The sequence below is a fragment of the Chiloscyllium punctatum genome, chromosome 6 (assembly GCF_047496795.1).
Source record: "Chiloscyllium punctatum isolate Juve2018m chromosome 6, sChiPun1.3, whole genome shotgun sequence".
Lineage (NCBI taxonomy): Eukaryota > Metazoa > Chordata > Chondrichthyes > Orectolobiformes > Hemiscylliidae > Chiloscyllium > Chiloscyllium punctatum.
In genome coordinates this window covers 22,859,897-22,878,342 of record NC_092744.1, presented here as the reverse complement: position 1 = coordinate 22,878,342, position 18,446 = coordinate 22,859,897, and the positions used below count along the sequence as shown (strand labels likewise).

The window sequence follows — 18,446 nt, the reverse complement described above, 5'->3', positions numbered from 1 at the left end:
GTGTAAGGATGGCAGATTTCCTTTCCTAAAGGACATCAGTAAACGAGGTTGCTTGATGGATTTCCTTACCCTGTAACTTTGAGTTTCTCCAAAACTCTGCTAACCAAACCTTAACTTAAACCCTCTTCACCCATCACATTCTATGCTCTATATTGGTTCCCAGTAACACTATTTTCGAATTCTCGTCCTTGTTTTCAATATCTCTGTAAACCCCCCCAAACTAAATCCTTCCAAGATTTCTTCACTCTTGTTACTCTGGTTTCTTGCTCATCTGCCATGTAGACCAGAAGCTCTGGAATTCATTCCCTAAACCTCTCCATGTTTCCATTTCTCTCTTCCCTCTGAAAGATGCTCTTTAAAATCCACCTGCTTGAATATCACCTACTGAGGCTTAGTGCCAGACTTTGTTCATCAGTCATTCCTGCAGAGCATCCTCAAACACCTCACAATTACAGAACAGTTCGGGAGAGGAAGGAGGCCGTTGAGCCCATCATGCCTGCCCGGGCTATCTGAACAAGCATTATGGCTCATTGCTATTTTCCAACCTTTTCCCTGTTAACCTGAATATTATTTCTTTTTAAATAATCATTTAATACCCTCTTGAACCTGCCTCCACCATTCACAGCATGTTCCTGGCACAAACCACTCGCTGTGTGAAAACATTTTCTCTCTTATCATATTTGCATTTCTTGCAAACTATCATCTCTCTGTGCCCTCCATTTCTCAGTCCTTTTATGAAAGGGAATGGTTTCTCTCAATTATTCTGCTCAACTCCTGCATGATTTTGAAAATGTTTGTGAAAGTAATATATATTTACAAATTTTTCTTGTATATAAATAAAGCAATTTATCTACTTGCTGGTCAAGATCTAAAGGGTGTCCAAAAAGACAGGCATGATGTTGTGTGGTACTGATGAGACCCTAATGGTTTTGTCTGAAACTATTAAATGGGAAAGGTGGTGCTAAAGCACTCATTTCTTTATTTATTCACAGGCAGCATTTATTGCCCATCCCTAATTGCCCAGAGTCAGTTGAGAGTCAAGAGTGTGGTGCTGGGAAGGCACAGCAGGTCAGGCAGCATCTGAGGAGCAGGAGAACGGATGTTCCTGATGAAGGGCTTTTGCCCGAAACAACGATTCTCCTGCTCCTCGGATGCTGCCTGACCGGCTGTGCCTTTCCAGCACCGCACTGCCGACTCTAAACTCCAGCACCTGCAGTCCTCACTTGTGCCAGAGTCAGTTAAGACTCAACCACATTGCTGTTGGCTTGGAGTCATATGTAGGCCAGACCAGATAAGAATGGTAGTTTCCTTCCCTAAAGGGCATTAGTGAACCCAAATGGGTTATTTTTTCCATCAATCAATTCATGGTTATCATTAGACTCTTAATTCCAGATACTTATTGACTTCATATTCCACCAGGATTCAAACCTGGGCCCCAGAATATTATCTGAGTCTCTGGTTTAACAGTCCAGTGATAATACCACTAAGCCATTGCCTCCATCTGTCAACCATTAACATCCAGTGACATAATTAAAAATGGATGTCTCAGCTTAACACCTCATCCAAAAGATGGCACCTGGGAGTGTCATACAGTCCATACAGAGGGGAGAGTACTGCTTACTAAGTCACGCACAAGGGTCAGCACCTTATACACTGACAGCAGAAATTGTCACTCTATAGACACCGCAATGTTCCTTGAGGACACGAGAGAAATGGAGATAAATTAGTTGGGTTAGATCTCACACTGCAGCTGTCCTAAGTGGTCCATCTCTACAGATTTATAGAGTCAGAGTCCTACAGCATGGAGACAGGCTCTTTGGCCCAAACCAGTCCATGCCAACCAAAATGTCCATCCAGCTGACCCCATTTCCCTGCACTTGGCTCAAATCCTTCTAATCCTTTCCTATTCATGTATTTGTCCCAATGCCTTTTAAATGGTGTTAATGTACCCGCCTCAACCACTTCCACTGGCAGTTCACTCTATATGCATACCACCTTCTTTGTTCCTTTTCAGGTTCCTTTTTATTTTTTCCTCTCTTACCTTAAACTGATGTCCTCTAGTCCTCAGAGAAAGACTGAGTGCATTCATTCTATCCATGCCTCTCATGATCTTACACACTTCTATAAGGTGCCCCCTCAGTCTCCTACGCTCCAAAGAAAATGTCCTAGCTTCCTATAACTCAAACCTTTTGAAGTCCTGGCAACATCCTTGTAAATTTCTTCTGCACTGTTTCCAGTTTAATAACATCCTTCTTATAGCAAGGTGACCAAAAAAACAATCACATGCTAACAATTTAAAGAATTCACTTTTCAAAGCGTAGGTGACTCTTTTCATCGGTTTCTTGAACTTTGGGTCCAATGATTTCAATTCAATTTGTGTAGATGTTCTGAAACAGATGTTTGTTAGCCTATCTAGGTCAATGAAAGAATACTGCCTCCTTACACAACTGTAATTCCCAATCATGTATAATTAACATGTGTGTTTAAATTGTTAATTGTGGCTCCATGTATCCTTGTAACTAGTTTCAACGCTGTAAGATTGCTTTGTGAACGTGCTTGAATCATCTGTTCTGTGACTCTGCATTGCTGATTTGTTGTTTTGTACTTCTGTGCCCTTACACTGTTCAGTAAAGGTGTTGTATTTTGTACAGAGTGATTCAGCCTGTGGGGCTCACTGCACGTTCATAAATAAAAGAATATTAGTCCATGTTCACGTCTCTAAGTTCAATATACAGTGCTCTTGAGTGCTGTGAATGGGTATGTTTTTCTAAGGCTTCATTTCCTCTGATTCATTAGAATAACTGTAACATGTCAACACTGTAACTGCCATTTTCCTTTCTCTCCCTGTCTCTCTCTTTCTCTCTCTCTCTGCTTCTCTGTTGTGGATATATCATGTAGGGTTAACCGAGAGGAACACTGCACTTATTCCAACTTGGGCTTCCTTCTCCCTACTTTGGAATCCACAGGGTGCAGAAGAGCAAGTTCCTGAGCAAGTAGCTGAACAGAACAAATGCCAAACAAAAAAATTAAAGAGAAAGCTTGCAATTCTGTAGTGCCTTCTGTACTGAACACCCCAAAGCACTTTAACAACATTGAATACAGAAGCAGGAGTAGTCCATTTGACTCCTCCTTCAGAAAAGATCATGACAGACTGTGATCTCAACTCCTGTCTGCACCCCATAACTCCTGCTGCTTGTTGATCAAATATCCATCGATTCACAGCCAATTAACTACTTTCTGAGGTGTAGTGACTGTTGTAGGAAATGTGGCAGTGAATTTCCGCTCCAGGGACTCTGAGTTTAGGTGAAGCTGACTGAGGGGCGCCAGACCGACCACCATTGTGCAACTCTCCCTCAGAGTACTGCAACAGAACCTTTTATATTCACCTGGGGAGGCAGCAAGGGTCCCCACAGCCCTCCCTCAGTACTGACCCTCTGTCAGTGCCACACTCCCACAGTACTGACCCTCTGTTAGTGCGGCACTCCCACAGTACTGACCCATTGACAGTGCTGCACTCCCTCAGTACTGACCCTCTGTTCGTGCGGCACTCCCACAGTACTGACCCTCTGACAGTGCAGCACTCCCACAGTAATGACCCTCTGACATTGCAGCACTCCCTCAGTACTAACTCTCTAACAGTGCAGCACTCCCTCAGTACTGACCCTCTGACAGTGCAGCACTCCCACAGTACTGACCCTCTGACAGTGCAGCACTCCCTCAGTATTGACCCTCTGAAAGTGCAGCACTCCCACAGTACTGACCTTCTGTTAGTGCGGCACTCCCACAGTACTGACCCTCTGACAGTGCAGCACTCCCTCAGTACTGACCCTCTGACAGTGCAGCACTCCCACAGTACTGACCCTCTGACAGTGCAGCACTCCCTCAGTATTGACCCTCTGACAGTGGAGCACTCCTCAGTACTGACCCCCTGACACTGCAGCAATACCGACCCTCCGACAATGCAGCACTCCCTCAGTACTTATCGTCCAATAGTGCAGCACTCCCTCAGTACTGACTCTCTGACAGTGTAGCACTCTTTCAGTACTGATCCTCTGACAGTGCGGCACTCCCTCAGTAATGAGCTGACAGTGCAGCACTCAGTACTGACTCTCTGACGGTGCAGGACTGGCTCAGTACTGACCCTTCGATGACACACACTTCAGCCTCTGTGGATCAGTAATGAAGTCAGTGAGTTTTGAATGTGGTGGATGGGGTGCCAATCAAGCAGGTTACTTTGACCTTAAGTATGTTGAGCTTCTTGAGTATTGCTGGAGCTGTATTAATTCAGCAAGCTGAGGGTTTCCAACCATATCCCTAACCTGTGCCTTGTAGATGGTAAGTGGGTTTTGTGTAGATAGCAGGTAAATTACTTCTGACAGAAATCCTAGCCCCTGACCTCCCCTTGTAGCCACAGTACGTATCTGGATATGAACTATAACAGAGTGTTTGAAGACCCTGATGGATACTGATGTACAGTGGTTTTTCTTTCATATGGTACTGATTAGCAAAAATAAGTTACATTAAAAATAAATGTTATAAAATATCTTTTGGAAACTTTCAATAACTGCTGACTTCAGGACAACATTGAATTCCCTTTTTTATGTTTCTGTCTGCATGTTGAACATTAATATTCAACCATCAAATATTAATGTGTAACACTTGCACAGTCATGAAATATTAATATGTGGGACTTGCAGAGTCAGTGAATATTGATGCATTAGGCCCATATCTATTGATGGCTCCCATGGTGACAGGGACATTTTCAAATTCCTGTCACTTCCCCTTTAATTGTGAGCTTGATCTCTATTAGATACAGGAACTCAAACCAAGCCCAGTGGGTGGTACTCCTAGTTCTGAAACAGAAGGTCCTTTATGTCCCAATCCAAACAATTGAGGACATAATGCTCCCAGTCCATTTCTCTGTGTAGCAGTATTGTCCAAGTGCCAACACATTGGTTCAGTGGTTAGCACTGCTGCCCCAATTGCCAGGGACCCGGGTACAATTCCACCCTCGGACGACTTGTCTGTGTGGCGTTTGCACGTTCTCCCCATGTCTGCATGGGATTCCTCCGGGTGCTCCAGTTTCTTCCCACAGTCCAAAGGTGTGCAGGTTGGGTGGATTGGCCACGCAGAATTGCCAGTAGTGCCCAAGGATGTGCAAGCTAGGTGGCTTAGCCATGGGAAATGCAGGGCTACAGGGATAGTGAAGTGGGCTAGACCTGGGTGGGATGCTCTTCAGAGGGTCGGTGTGGAGCCGACGGCCAAACGGGCCTGTTTCCACGCTGTGGAGGTTCTATGATTTTCAGTTCTGTTTCTCGGGTGAGTGATCAGTCTGCCCTCTCGGGTGGACAGAAACTATTTCCTGACGCTGTCTCAGAGAAAAGCAGGTGCATTCTCCCTAAAGCTGTGAAGGTTATATTTGTCTCTTTACCACATTGATCTGATCATGTGGTTACAGCCATTCTCACAACCGGCCAGTGCGTTTCCAACAACAGTGGCTGCACTTCAGAAGTGCACCATTGGCTCTACACTGCCTTTTGACATCCTGAAAGGCACTATGTAAATGCAAGTTATACCTTTTATCTGTTCAGCCCTTTCAATAGACTGAAATATAGCACGGTGTTTCTCAGAAACATAATTGGACAAGTCTAATGCGGTTTTAGACAGGAGAATGGGAGATGAACTCTGTGCACGATAACTAATTGACGCCAGTCTTTGTGTGACAGAACCCTGTAGGTTGCAGGAGGAAAGGAAGTGGGAGGTGAGGAAATGAATCAGTTGGAATGGAAGATCTGTGATTTGTCAAGATGTAGGGAGGAGAACAATTATGCAGGATTGGATATTCAGAGTCTAGGAGGAAGGAGGGAGCAGCATGAGTCGAATCAATACAAAAGAGAAAATGATGCCGGCGAGAGACTTTTTTTGCATAATTCACTATTTGAGGCAGAACTGCACAAATCTAAGTGACAAGGACTCGGTGTGCTGACATACTTAGAACCAGTAATCCTCACATGACCAAAGGGATTCCAGTTAACCACTTCCCCATTGAGCTCGGCAAATATTATCAGTGGTAAGAGTGGACTGTGTCATCTTTATTATCCTGAGATAAAATGGCCAAATTACTCCGCACCTACTCACCCACCAAACCTCTCCCTGGATGGGACAGGAAGATGAGAAATGGAACATTGGGTCACTCCGATTTATTTTCAAACTGTGAGGAGCAGAGTTCGGCCAATCAGCCCATTGAGTCTGTGCCACCATTCGATCATGGCTGATATGTTTCACAATTCCATTCTCCTGCCTTCTCCCCATTACCCTTGATCCCCTTCCTAATCAAGAACCTATCTATCTCTGTCTCAAAGACCCTCAACGACTTGGCCTCCACAGCCATCTGTGGCAATGAGTTCCACAGATGAACCACCCTCTGGCTGTAGAAATTCTACCACATCTCAGTTCTAAAGGGTAATCCCTTTCCTCGAAAGCTGAGCCCCAAGTTCCTAATCTCTCCTATTTGTAGAAATACCTTCTCCATATCCACACTCTTCAGGCCTCTCAGTATTCTGGAAGCTTCAACCAGATTCCCCCTCATCCTTCTAAACTGTATCGGGTATAGACCCAGAGTGCTCACCTGCACCTCATATGACAAGCCCTTCATTCTCAGGATCATTCTCATGAATGTCCTCTGGACCCTCTCTAACACCAGCCCATACTTTCTGCACAGCGCGGACTCCCGGTTTCAAGTTGAAACCCAGGACAGATTCACCCATTCCATCAGCTTTTATATTTTTCCTCTTGCTTTCTCTGCTTTCAATTTTATTTCTTTATTTTTCAAATTTAACCTAAGAGGGCACTGGCAATGGCAACTTTATACACTTTTCACTGTATTCCTGTATCCCTGCACTTTAGGACAGAAGACAATAAAATCTCATTCTAATTCTAAGTACATGCCCAAAACTGCTCAGAGTATTCCAAATGCAGTCTGACCAGCGCCTCATACAGCCTCAGTAATGCATCTCTGTTCTTGTGTTCTCAGCCTCTTGAAATGAATGTTAACATTGCATTTGCCATCCAACTGCCAACTGAACCTGCATGTTAACCTTAAGAGAATCCTAAACTAGGACTCTCAAGTTCCTTTGAGCTTCAGATTTCCGAAGCCTACCCCATTTAGAAAACAGTCTACCTCTCTATTCTTCCAAAGTGCATAACCTCACACTTGGCCACATTATATTGCATCTGCTACTCCTTTGTCCACTCTCCTAGCCTGTCTGCATCCCCCTTGATTCTTCAACACTACCTGTCCCCGTACCTACCTTTGCAACAATGTCCTCAGATCTTTCATTCAGATTGTCAGTAAATAACATGAATAGTTGTGCTTCTCTGTGGAACTCCACTAGTCACCAGCGGCCATCCTTAAAAAGAGTTTGGGATGGAGCAGTGCCCTCTCCTAAGTGTCCACTCTCTGCAATCTCTACAGCTATTTCCTTCAGAACCCTGGGGGTGGGGTGGGGATGGGTAGTCCATCCTGTCTGGGTGATCGATCCGCCTTCAGACCTCTCAGCTCCCTCTGCACCTTCTCCTTCATGTTGGCCACTGCACCCACCTCTGCCCTGATTCGCTTGAAGTTCTGGTACGCTACTACTGTCTTATACTGTGAAGCCTGATGAAAAGTACAAATTCAATTCCTCTGCCATTTCTTTGTTGCCCATTACAGCTTTATTCTCCAGTGGTCCAACATCAATTCTTGTCTTTCTTTTACATTTTAGATAACCTAAAAAAGTTCTTGCAACCTTCTTTTATATTATTCGCTGGCTTACCCTCATCTTTCATCTTCTCCCCCACACATCCTTATTGCTTTTTTAGTTATCCTGTGCTGGTTTTTAAAAGGCTTCCTAATCCTCTGGCTTCCCACTAATCTTCAGATCATTTTATGCTTTTCCTGTTGCCTTTATGCTGTCCCTGACTTCCTTGGTCAGCTATGGTTACCTCATTCTCCTCTAAGTATGTTCCTTCTTCCTTGGGATGAATTTCTGCTGCGCTTCCTGAAATACTCCCGAAACTCCTGCCATTGCTGCTCCACCGTGTTCCCTGCTGGTGTCCCCTTCCAATCAACTCTGGCCAACCCCTCCCTCATGTCTTTGTAGTTATCTTTCCTCAATTGTAATATCATTACATCTGATTCCAGCTTCTGCCTTTCAAACTGCAAGGTCAATTCTATCATCTTATGGTCACTGCCCCTTAGGGGTTCCTTTACCTTAAGCTCCCTAATCAAGTCTGTTTCATTGCACGTCACCAAGTCCAGAATTTTCTGTTCCCTAATGGCCAAAAAGGCCATCTCATAGACATTCCACAAATTCCATTTCTTCAGATCCTCTACCAACCTGATTTTCCCAGTCCATCTATAGATTGAAATTCCCTCTGACTATTGTAATGGAGCTTTTCTTACATGCTTTTTTAAAATCCTGATTTAATTTTCTTCCTCACGATCTGACTACTGCTAGGAGGCGTGTACATAATTCCCATCAGGGTATTATTTCCTTTGTGGTTTCTCGTGGATGCGAGCAAAGGAGCTATGGTTAGTAAGTTTTCAGATGACACCAAAATTGGAGGTGTACTGGACAGCAAAGAGGGTTACCTCAGATTACAACAGGTTCTTGATCAGATGGGCTAATGGGCTAATAAATGGCAGCTGGAGTTTAATTCAGATAAATGCGAGGTGCTGCATTTTGGGAAAGCAAATATTAGCAGGACTTTTACACTTAATGGTAAGGTCCTAGGGAGTGTTGCTGAACCAAGAGACCTTGGAGTACAGGTTAATAGCTCCCTGAAAGTGGAGTCACAGGTAGATAGGATAGTGAAGATGGTGTTTGGTATGCTTTACTTTATCGGTCAGAGTATTGATTACAGGAGTTGGGAGGTCATGTTGCGGCTGTACAGGACATTGGTTAGGCCGCTGTTGGAATTTTTCGTGCAATTCTGGTCTCCTTCCTATCGCAAAGATGTTGTGAAACTTAAAAGGGTTCAGAAAATATTTACAAGGATGTTGCCAGGATTGGAGGTTTGAGCTATAGGGAGAGGCTGAACAGGCTGGGTCTGTTTTCCCTGGAGCGTCGGAGGCTGAGGGGTGACCTTATAGAGGTTTACAAAATTATGAGGGGCATGGATAGGATAAATAGACAAAGTCTTTTCCCTGGAGTTGGGGACTCCAGAACTAGAGTGCATAGGTTTAGGCTGAGAGGGGAAAGATATAAAAGAGACCTAAGGGGCAACATTTTCATGCAGAGGGTGGTACGTGTATGGAATGAGCTGCCAGAGGGTGTGTTGCAATTGCAACATTGGGCACTGGCGTGAGTAATTGGACAGGAGGAAATTGCAACATTTAAGAGGCATTTGGATGGGTATATGACTAGGAAGGGTTTGGAGGGATATGGGCTGGGTGCTGGCAGGTGGGACTAGATTAGGTTGGGATATCTGGTTGGCATGGACGGGTTGGACTGAAGGGTCTGTTTCCATGCTGTACATCTCTATGACTCTATGACTAATTCTACACCTTGCAACCCAACATCACTTTCTGCTATCAATTAAATTTCATTTCTACTAACAAGGCAAACACACCCCACTGCCCATCTGCCTGTCCTTTCGATAAGATGTGTACCCTTGGATATTTAGTTCCTGACCTCCTTGCAGCCATGTCTTTTTGATACTCATGACATTGCCAATTTCAATCTGCGTTACAAACTCATTTACCTTGTTTCATCTCCTGCACACATTTAAGTACAACACCCTCATTCCTCCATTGACTGTCCCCCTTCTCATAGTTGTCCCATTATCTGTTGTGCCGGAAGTTAGATTCCTGACTGTTTCCATACTCTCTGTCCAATTTCTTGTTCTGAGCCCCCCCGCTCTTAACTAGTTTAAGTCCTTCTGACTTCGCTACTTAGCCTCTTCACGAGGGTTTTGGTCTCAGTTCGGTTCAGGCGGATCCCATCCTGATGGTACAGTTCTCTCCTGTCCAATTACTCACGCCAGTGCCCAATGAGTTGGAACCCCTATACCCTATACCAGTCCTTTAGTGTTTAGTTCCTGCTTAGGAGAGTTTGAACACGCTCACTGCTCCATCCCAAACTGCTTCACCGTGACACCGACTGTGAAGACACCCTTCCCAGAACGCCTCACCGTGACACTGACTGTGAAGGCACTGATCCCAGAATGCCTCACTGCAACACCAATTGCGAAGACACCCTTCCCAGAATGCCTCACCTTGAAACCAACTGTGAGGACATGTATCCCAGAATGCCTTTCCGTGACACTGACTGCGAGGACACCCTTCCCAGAATGCCTCAGCATGACATCGACTGTAAGGTTAATCCTCCCAGACTGGTCCAAGGCAATTCTGATGGTAGAAACTAAAACCTGAAGGATATTTTTCTGTATTATTCCATTCTTACTATCAGTGTGTGCCCTTGTCCTTAAGCATTTTGGTGAGTTGTTTAACAAAATGGTTCAAACATTCCTCTAGACTCGTAGCATAATCCTGGGTCAGATCTCCCACCCATTCTAAGGACAGATTGAAATTCCATTCTGTTGCATTCAGTTTTAAGCAAGTGCTTCCCAAAATTTTCTTGCACTGTGATCCCATTTCGAGATTTGAACATTGTCCCAAGCTCTCTGAGAAATGTGAGACTGAATGCAGTGCTCTGAGAGTAGGAGCATAGCTGTTGTTACGGGCTCAGAGCTCCATGGGCAATTGCACGTTGGAATTGCTAACCCTAAAATGTTGTTGTTTACTGCTCCGTCCAAGATAAGTTTCAACTCAGCTTTAACACAAAGTAAAACATGCCAAGACACTGCACAGGGACAATTCACAAATGAAGGCTGACTTGGAGCCACACAGGGAAATATTGGCATGCCAAAAGCTTGGTGAAAGGGGCACATTTTAAGGCATGATGTAAAGGCAGAAGAGGTTTATCGAGCGATAGGTGGGAAATATTACCAATGAGGACATTAATGTTGAGACAGTTTGAGGTATTTCTGGAATGAGAAAGGCCTTCAAAACCATTAAAGACACAGGAGTTTCTGATAACCGGTGTTCCTTGCTTTGGACGGATGCATAAGGCAGAGCATTTATAGTGAACATTCTCTGTAAATACATTTCAGCAAGGTCATCCGGAGAGAAAGCGATCTTTTGTAGTGAGTGCTTAGGATCTGGAATGCACTGCCTGAGGATGAAGTGTGGGGAACAGGTTCAGTTGAAGCTTTCTAGAGGGACTCGGGTTATTATCTGGAAAGGGAGAATGTGCTGGGCCATGGAAAGATGGGTGAGGAATGGCACTCGACAAATTGCTCCTTCAGAGAGCCAGTATAGAATCAATGGGCTGAATAGCCTCCTGCATTGTAACCATTCTGTGAAGTTGAACTGTGTGCACTTTAGAATGAATGTTTGCTCACCGAAATGAAAGGATGAAGCAATTAACTATTCAGAGTGGAGCTGCCATCAAGGCCTTTGATAGAAAATGTCATGATTTTCACAGAAGCTGATGCATGATGGGGCAGAAAACTCCCCGACTGTGAGATTTCCTTATGTTTGATTTAAGAGCAAGACTGAGTTTGACCTTTCGGTTTTCCTTTCCTCTTTCTCTGTTCCAGTTTGCATGTACAGAGAGCCGTCGATGCATGAAATCGGGGACAAAGCCGGACGCTCACGGAAGAGTTCAGGAACGCCAACCATGAATGGAGGCAAGGTAGTCAATCAGGAGGAGTCCACATAGCAGGACCAAGGCCTCAGGAAGCTGAATTGGATCCATATGCACAACTTACAAGAATCAAACAAAAAAGAATTTAATTAGAGAGAACAAACAAATCCAGGAGTGAGGATGTTTTTGAACATGCAATCCGTTAGATGAACTGATGAAGCCATTGCCTGAATGAACAAAGAAACATTAAATCAGGACTTGATTTTCATTCTGTTTCCTCTTATGCAAAACTCTCGACCCTGTGGTAAACTCATCTACAAAACATTAAATAAAGGAAAAAAAAAGAAACTTAAATTACCCTCCACGTTTGAGATTTGAAACAAATATCCCTCAAAATCCAAAGGCCTTTCTTGCTTCTCCACTGTTGAAATCCTTAAAACCGAAGAGAGGATTTTGTTTAGCAATCACCAAGTATCATGTGAGGAGTGAACCCATCACAGTTCATTCAGACAGCAGATGCAGGGCTCTGTGTTCTGACGGTGTTAGCCACACCTTCACTGAGCCCCAACCAACTCTTGTCAGGATCCAGAACTCGCCATGTCATCTTAGTGACGTTCCAGTACTAGGAAAGGAAAGGACAACTGGTCAAACATAAAGACAATGTCCAACTCTTATTGGGCATGACGGCGCCATGTCTTTTGGCTGGGTGAACAGTTGGCCTCTGGGAAGTAGACTGCATTTCATTCAAGTTTCTCCACCCTCAATCCCAACCCCACCATGGAGTTCCTCACCCATTTCCAAGTCCTTCTTCTGAAAGTAGTCCAGACTCATCCTTTGAGGGTAGAGCATGGTAGGAACCCAGCCTGTGCATACTGGGCCCATTTGTGTTGAATGATCTTAATTTGCAGAAATTCTGGTCACCACCTTTCAAGACTTTCCTAACAGTATTGTGGGTGTAACTCTGTATCCCACAGCCTGCGGAGGTTCAGGAACACCACCACCTTACCAGGGGCAATTAGGGATGAGCAATAAGTACTGGCCCTTGCCAGCAACACCCATATCCCATGAAATAATTGAAAAAACACCCACAGTGAGATTATGTTGAATTTTTAGATATGCACACTTGAACAGCTTCCAGCTCACTGGTTTGGTGGTTTATGTTTTGCGACCATTTTGTTCTGCCATATTCGGGATTGCTGACTGTTCCCAAGACATTTGAGTTGCACTGAATGTCTGGATGGATTTGGATTGCTAAAACAAGTCTCCAGCCCATTTACACATTCATGATATTGGCTGCCTGTGCGCGGTATCATATTTCTGTTGCTGTAAGATTCCACATCAACACTGCAGCTTCAACTTACATTTTCACCCATTAACGAGCCTTATGGCTCTAATTAACTGCTGGTTTGGATGGCTTAAGGAGTGCAGGTTGGCGCTGACAATGATACACACCGACAGTCATTAGCTGCAGAACAAAAAGATACAATTAACACAAATAGATGGTTCACAGAACTGTAATTTTGGCTCGCTCCTTAAAAAGCCCTTGACTTAACAGGTGTATATTTTACACCAACAATAATGCCTTGCATTTATATAACACCTTTTAAAAGAATTGAAAGCCCTCTTGGGTGTAATCAGCAAGTCAAACGAAGTTGGCATTGGGGCAGGAGACCAAAATCTTGCTGAAACTGGAAAGGTTTAAAGAGAAAAAGCGAGGCAGTGAGACAAAGAGGTTTAATAAAAGGAATTCCAGAGGGTAAAGCTCTGATAACTTTCACTGGTGAGAGAATGATTAAAATTGGGGGATGGACATGAGACCTGAATTACAGCAGCACAGAAACATCCAAGGTGGAAGGGTTGGAGGTTGTTTTATTGGGCAGACAGGAATGAATGAGGGATTTTGTAAACAAGCATCAGCCCCGAATTGACTGAAGGACAGTGTAGATCAGGAGGCAGAAGTACCATTGCTGCAAGGCTTATTGTAAGCTAGGACATTACCATGGAATGTCTGAATGTTCTCAAGTTTACAGAGCGCATAACTTAGGAAAAGCTCCTTGGAATCACCGTGACTCCTGGTAACTAAATAATGGGTGAGGGTTGATGAGAGAGATGGAAGCTGTGCTGTGGTGATGTTGTGGAGGTGGAACTAGTTTTAGTGATGGATCAGAGATGTATTTGGAAGTTCATTTCAGGGTCAGTAGCAACATCCGGTTCGTGCACATTCTAAATCAGCTCAAGACAGCTGCCAGAGATGGGGATGGAGCTGGTGACTTGAGAACAGAATTTGTGGCGGAGATCAAAGAGAATGGTTTTATCTTCCAAGGTTTTAGCTGAATCATTATTTTGGCTTACCTGTCGCTGGATGTTAGACAAGCAACATGACTAACCAGAGGCAGTAGTGAGGTTGTAGGAGGAAGAGCTGGATGTTATCTGAATATGTATGTAATCCGATGCTATGTTTTTGGAGGATATTACTCAGGGGTGGCATATATATTGCAGGAAATGCTACAGCCAAATTGCACACTGCAAGATCCAATGAGCAGCAATGTTTTATATGACCCAATACTCTGTTTCAGCGATGTTGCTCTGGATTTAATTAAAAGTTATGAAAGGTGCTATAGAAATGCAGCCTTTTTCCTTTTATATGACCGGGACCCAGGGCTTCATTGTCATATAAGGAACCAAATGAGCAAATGAGAGCTCTGGGTAGCTCCTCAGTATCTCTGCAGGCTTTGTCCATGACTGTAACCATTAATAAATAAATGGTGCGAAGCCTATGTTACCACTCTGCAAATGTTAATTAAATGCTTGAACTGTGCTGTCCCTGAAGGGAATCGGAAGATGCGTGTGCTATTAATGCAGCATCGTGTAATGCAAGCCATACACTTCCATCAACTGCTGGCATCTTCTTGCTAATTCTGCAGTGCCGGTGTTACAGTGACAGATTGTAAATACCTCCTGAACAAGTATCCTATATGTTATGTGATCAACTGCCATTGAAAGGCAGCTAGCCGCACCATCTGTAAAACAGAAATACTGAAATTAAACTCAGGACTTCTAATTATTCATGTTTAGATTAGCAGATAACCAGGAGTGAGCTCCAGGTTGGAATCTAATCCAGGGGTGAGGATGGTTTATATTATAGAATAATATGAGTGAGTTAACAGCTTCTTTGAGGGCTTTGAGTGATTTTATATGTTTCATAACAGGTACTCAGGAATGAACTACAGTTTGGAATGTAACTGAGAGGTTTACGTAATTTATAAATAGGATAATGGATACCTGGCTGTGAATTGAAAGCAGGAATTGAGTTGAATAGTTCAGATAGTTTATAGAGCAGGACATATTCTGGAATAAGTTAATTGCTGGAAACTAATTTAGGGTCTCAGACAGTTTTATATATAATAGAGATATCCAGGAGTCATTTGCTTGCTGAAAACTAATTGTGGGGTTGAGTTTTATATATATATATATAGAACAATGGAGATTGTGAACTGTAGTTAACAGGCTATTTCAAAGGCAAGCCATCAGATCCCTGATTTAGATAAAAGCTGCAAACACTTGCTGTGTATCTTTCACTTTGATGCTTAAATAGTTGGTTTGGGGAGCAGAATGTTTGAATAACTGAATGGTTTTGCATGGCAGTTTAAATATTTCCAGTATTTTAATCTTTATTAACTATAAAAAGACACAATAAATGCTCTTTTAATAAATGCAGAGAAGTGTGCAGAATTATTTCAGTTGCTTTTAATTAGCTGAATACTGAGTTCTCCCAGTGCTCTCTTGTTTGCTGGATGGGGTATTTCTTATGAGACCTGATCTGTCACTTGTGAAGTGGCAATGTAGTTGTCAGTGTCAGAAATCTCAAAGCTCCAGGACTTGGACATTTTAATGAATGAACTTTCGAGGAAGTTTTGACCCCAGGAGACTGTTAGTTGGCATAGGATATCTAACACCCTGACAGCTCAAACCACAGAATGGCAAGGAGATGCAATGATAAAATCAGAACTGGACCATTCATTGGAACAAAATCAGCAGGTGTTCATTCACATAGGGTACTGGGAAATCTGAAATCTGGAATACTCTTCCTATGAAACACTGGGGGTCAATTCAGAAGACAGATGGATAGATTTGTTGGGTGGGAGTTTTGAAGGACAAAGACTGTAAATGATGCTGATTGCCATGATCTAATTGACCATGGCACAGCCCTCTTTAGAACTAAGTAGTCTTTTCCATATTTTCTTTTTCTGGATTCCTGATGAAGCGCTTATGCCCAAAACGTCGATTCACCTGCTCCTGTGATGCTGCCTGACCTGTTGTGCTTTTCCAGCACCACACTGTGGACACTGATCTCCAGCATCTGCAGTCCTTACTTTCCCCTGTTTTCATTTTCCTTATTGGTCCTTTTACAGTGTCCAGCTGTGCACACAAAGTGGCATTGGAACCCATGCTTCTTCTAGAATAGGACCCATCCCATCACATTTACCAAATGCCCAGCAGAGTAAGAGGTGAAAAACCCAGCTTAAGAGAAGCAGTGATGCTGAGTTTCTGTGACAGAGGAGAAAGTGAGGACTGCAGATGCTGGAGATCAGAGCTGAAAATGTGTTGCTGGAAAAGCACAGCAGGTCAGGCAGTATCCAAGGAGCAGGAGAATCGACGTTTCGGGCATGAGCAAGGGCTTGGATGCCCTTGGATGCTGCCTGACCTTTCTGTGACAGAGCAAAGTTTGGCACAAGGTGCTGGGATCTCAGTAATGATAGGCCAAATGGCCATCTTCCATGTTGGAACAGTTCTGTGAATTGAGAATTGGTGAGTTAGCCATTTTTTTAACACTTTGCCTGGATTTTTATTTCCGCGCATGAAGATTTTGATTGCCGGCTCACTAACTCTTGTCCTTCTAACCACTGCACAAAGTGGATGCCCCATCTTGTCTAATAATCATTCTACTCTTTGGCATCAGCTTTACTTGAGGAATTTCGATCCTTATCCCACTGTCTGAGGTTCCTGAGTGGCTGTGTTTATCTGGTTAGATTTTCACTCCCTAGCACTCGCCAATTTGCTGCCTGTACAATTTGTTTTTATAAAGTGACCCATAAGCATGGTGTGACCTGCTGCTGTTCTATTCCTGCACTGAACCGGAAATCTGAACTATTCTCCTGAAAATCCCCAGTCTAATTAGGATGACAGGAGTAATTTGCAACCGTTTATCGGAGAAGTATTAATATTCCTTTTGCCCTTTTAATTAGTTATCTAGCTGGGAGAATTAGCTGCTGTCTCTCTAATTGTATTCATTTCAAGCCTCAGCATAACAGAGATAAGACAGTCACATTTCACTGGAGCTTGCTCATCATTTCTTCTGTTAGGAGGTGGGCGGCACGGTGGCTTAGTGATTAGTGTTGCTGCCTCAGAGCATCAGGGACCCTAGGTTCAACTCCAGCCTCAGGCAACTGTATGGAGTTGGTACATTCTCCCTGTGTGTGGGTTTCTTCCCACATTCCAAAAATATGCAGGTTAGGTAAATTGCCTAACCTGCCCATAGCATTCAGGGAGTTGTAGGCTAGGTACATTAGTTAAGAATAAATGTAGAGGAATGGGATTGGGTGGGATATCCTTCAGAGAGTTGGTGTGGACTTGGTGGGCCAAAGGACCTGTTTCCACACTGTAGGGATTCTAGTAAAAAGAGGTGATGGGGTAATCATAACATCACTAGACTAATAATCCAGAAATGCCAGAATAGTGTTCTGGAGTGAGGGGTTTGAGCCCTATCATGGCAGATGATAACATTTTACTTTAATAGAGGAAAAACTGGAATTTAAAAATAAAGCTAACCTAATGGGGATCATGTAACCCCTGTCAATTGATGTAAAAACCCAATTAGTTCACTGATTCCCTTTATGGAAGGAAACCTGCTGTTACCTGGTCCATCCATATGTGACTCCAGGTCCACAGGAATATGATTGACTGTTAACTGCCCTCTTGACAGTGAGGGATGGGCAGTGAATGCTGGCCTAGCCATTAAAGTCCACCTCTCCTGAAAGAACAAAGCAAAATTAGCAGACAGGTTACTTCAAAAATAAATAAGTCAGGAATAGATTCATTTGCTTTCGAGGCTTGATGTTCCTCAGACATATCTGAATAAATTGAGAGAAGGCCTTAATAACCCCAGAGGTCTTACCCTCAGTGTGAGCTCATTTTTTCATTATTTGTGATCAGAGCCCTTTCCAAAAAGGCTGCACTCTCTACTGCATTTAGTGTGCACTGTCTGCTTGCTGTGCTGTACCTCCCTATGTTCTGTCTCTTCAAATTCTTTGCACAGAAATAAGTGGCACCTTGCATAGTCTCCAGCCATCCCACAGAGCTATGGTGAAGAAGAGAAAAGAACTTCCATTTGTATAGCACCCATCTCCATCTCCAAAACACTTCACACTCAATGAATTATTTCTGATGTACCATAGGATATGCTACAGGAAAGTGCTGGTAACTAATTTGCAATCTAGAAACTAATCTAGAATCCATCATTAAGGATGAGGTTTCTAAATTCTTCGAAGAACAGAGTCAGATTACAACAAGTCAACATGGATTTAGTAAGGGGAGGTCGTGCCTGACAAACCTGTTGGTATTCTTTGAAGAGGTGACAAGTAGGTTAGACCAGGGAAACCCAGTGGATGTGGTCTATCTAGACTTCCAAAAGGCCTTTGATAAGGTGCCACACGGGAGGCTGCTGAGCAAGGTGAGGACTCATGGTGTTCGAGGTGA

General features: G+C 43.6%; 1 protein-coding gene across 4 annotated transcripts in view; it reads left to right on the top strand.

The window, feature by feature from the left end:
- The window catches only part of fgf12a (fibroblast growth factor 12a), a 327,722-nt gene extending 312,310 nt beyond the window's left edge, over nt 1-15,412 (top strand). For all 4 annotated transcript variants that reach the window (XM_072572135.1, XM_072572134.1, XM_072572132.1 and 1 more), the window contains one exon: nt 11,644-15,412. In XM_072572135.1, coding sequence (XP_072428236.1) covers nt 11,644-11,765 — 122 coding nt within the window. In that variant the 3' untranslated portion in view covers nt 11,766-15,412. The remainder of the gene's footprint in view (nt 1-11,643) is intronic.
- The last annotated feature ends 3,034 nt before the right edge of the window (nt 15,413-18,446 follow it).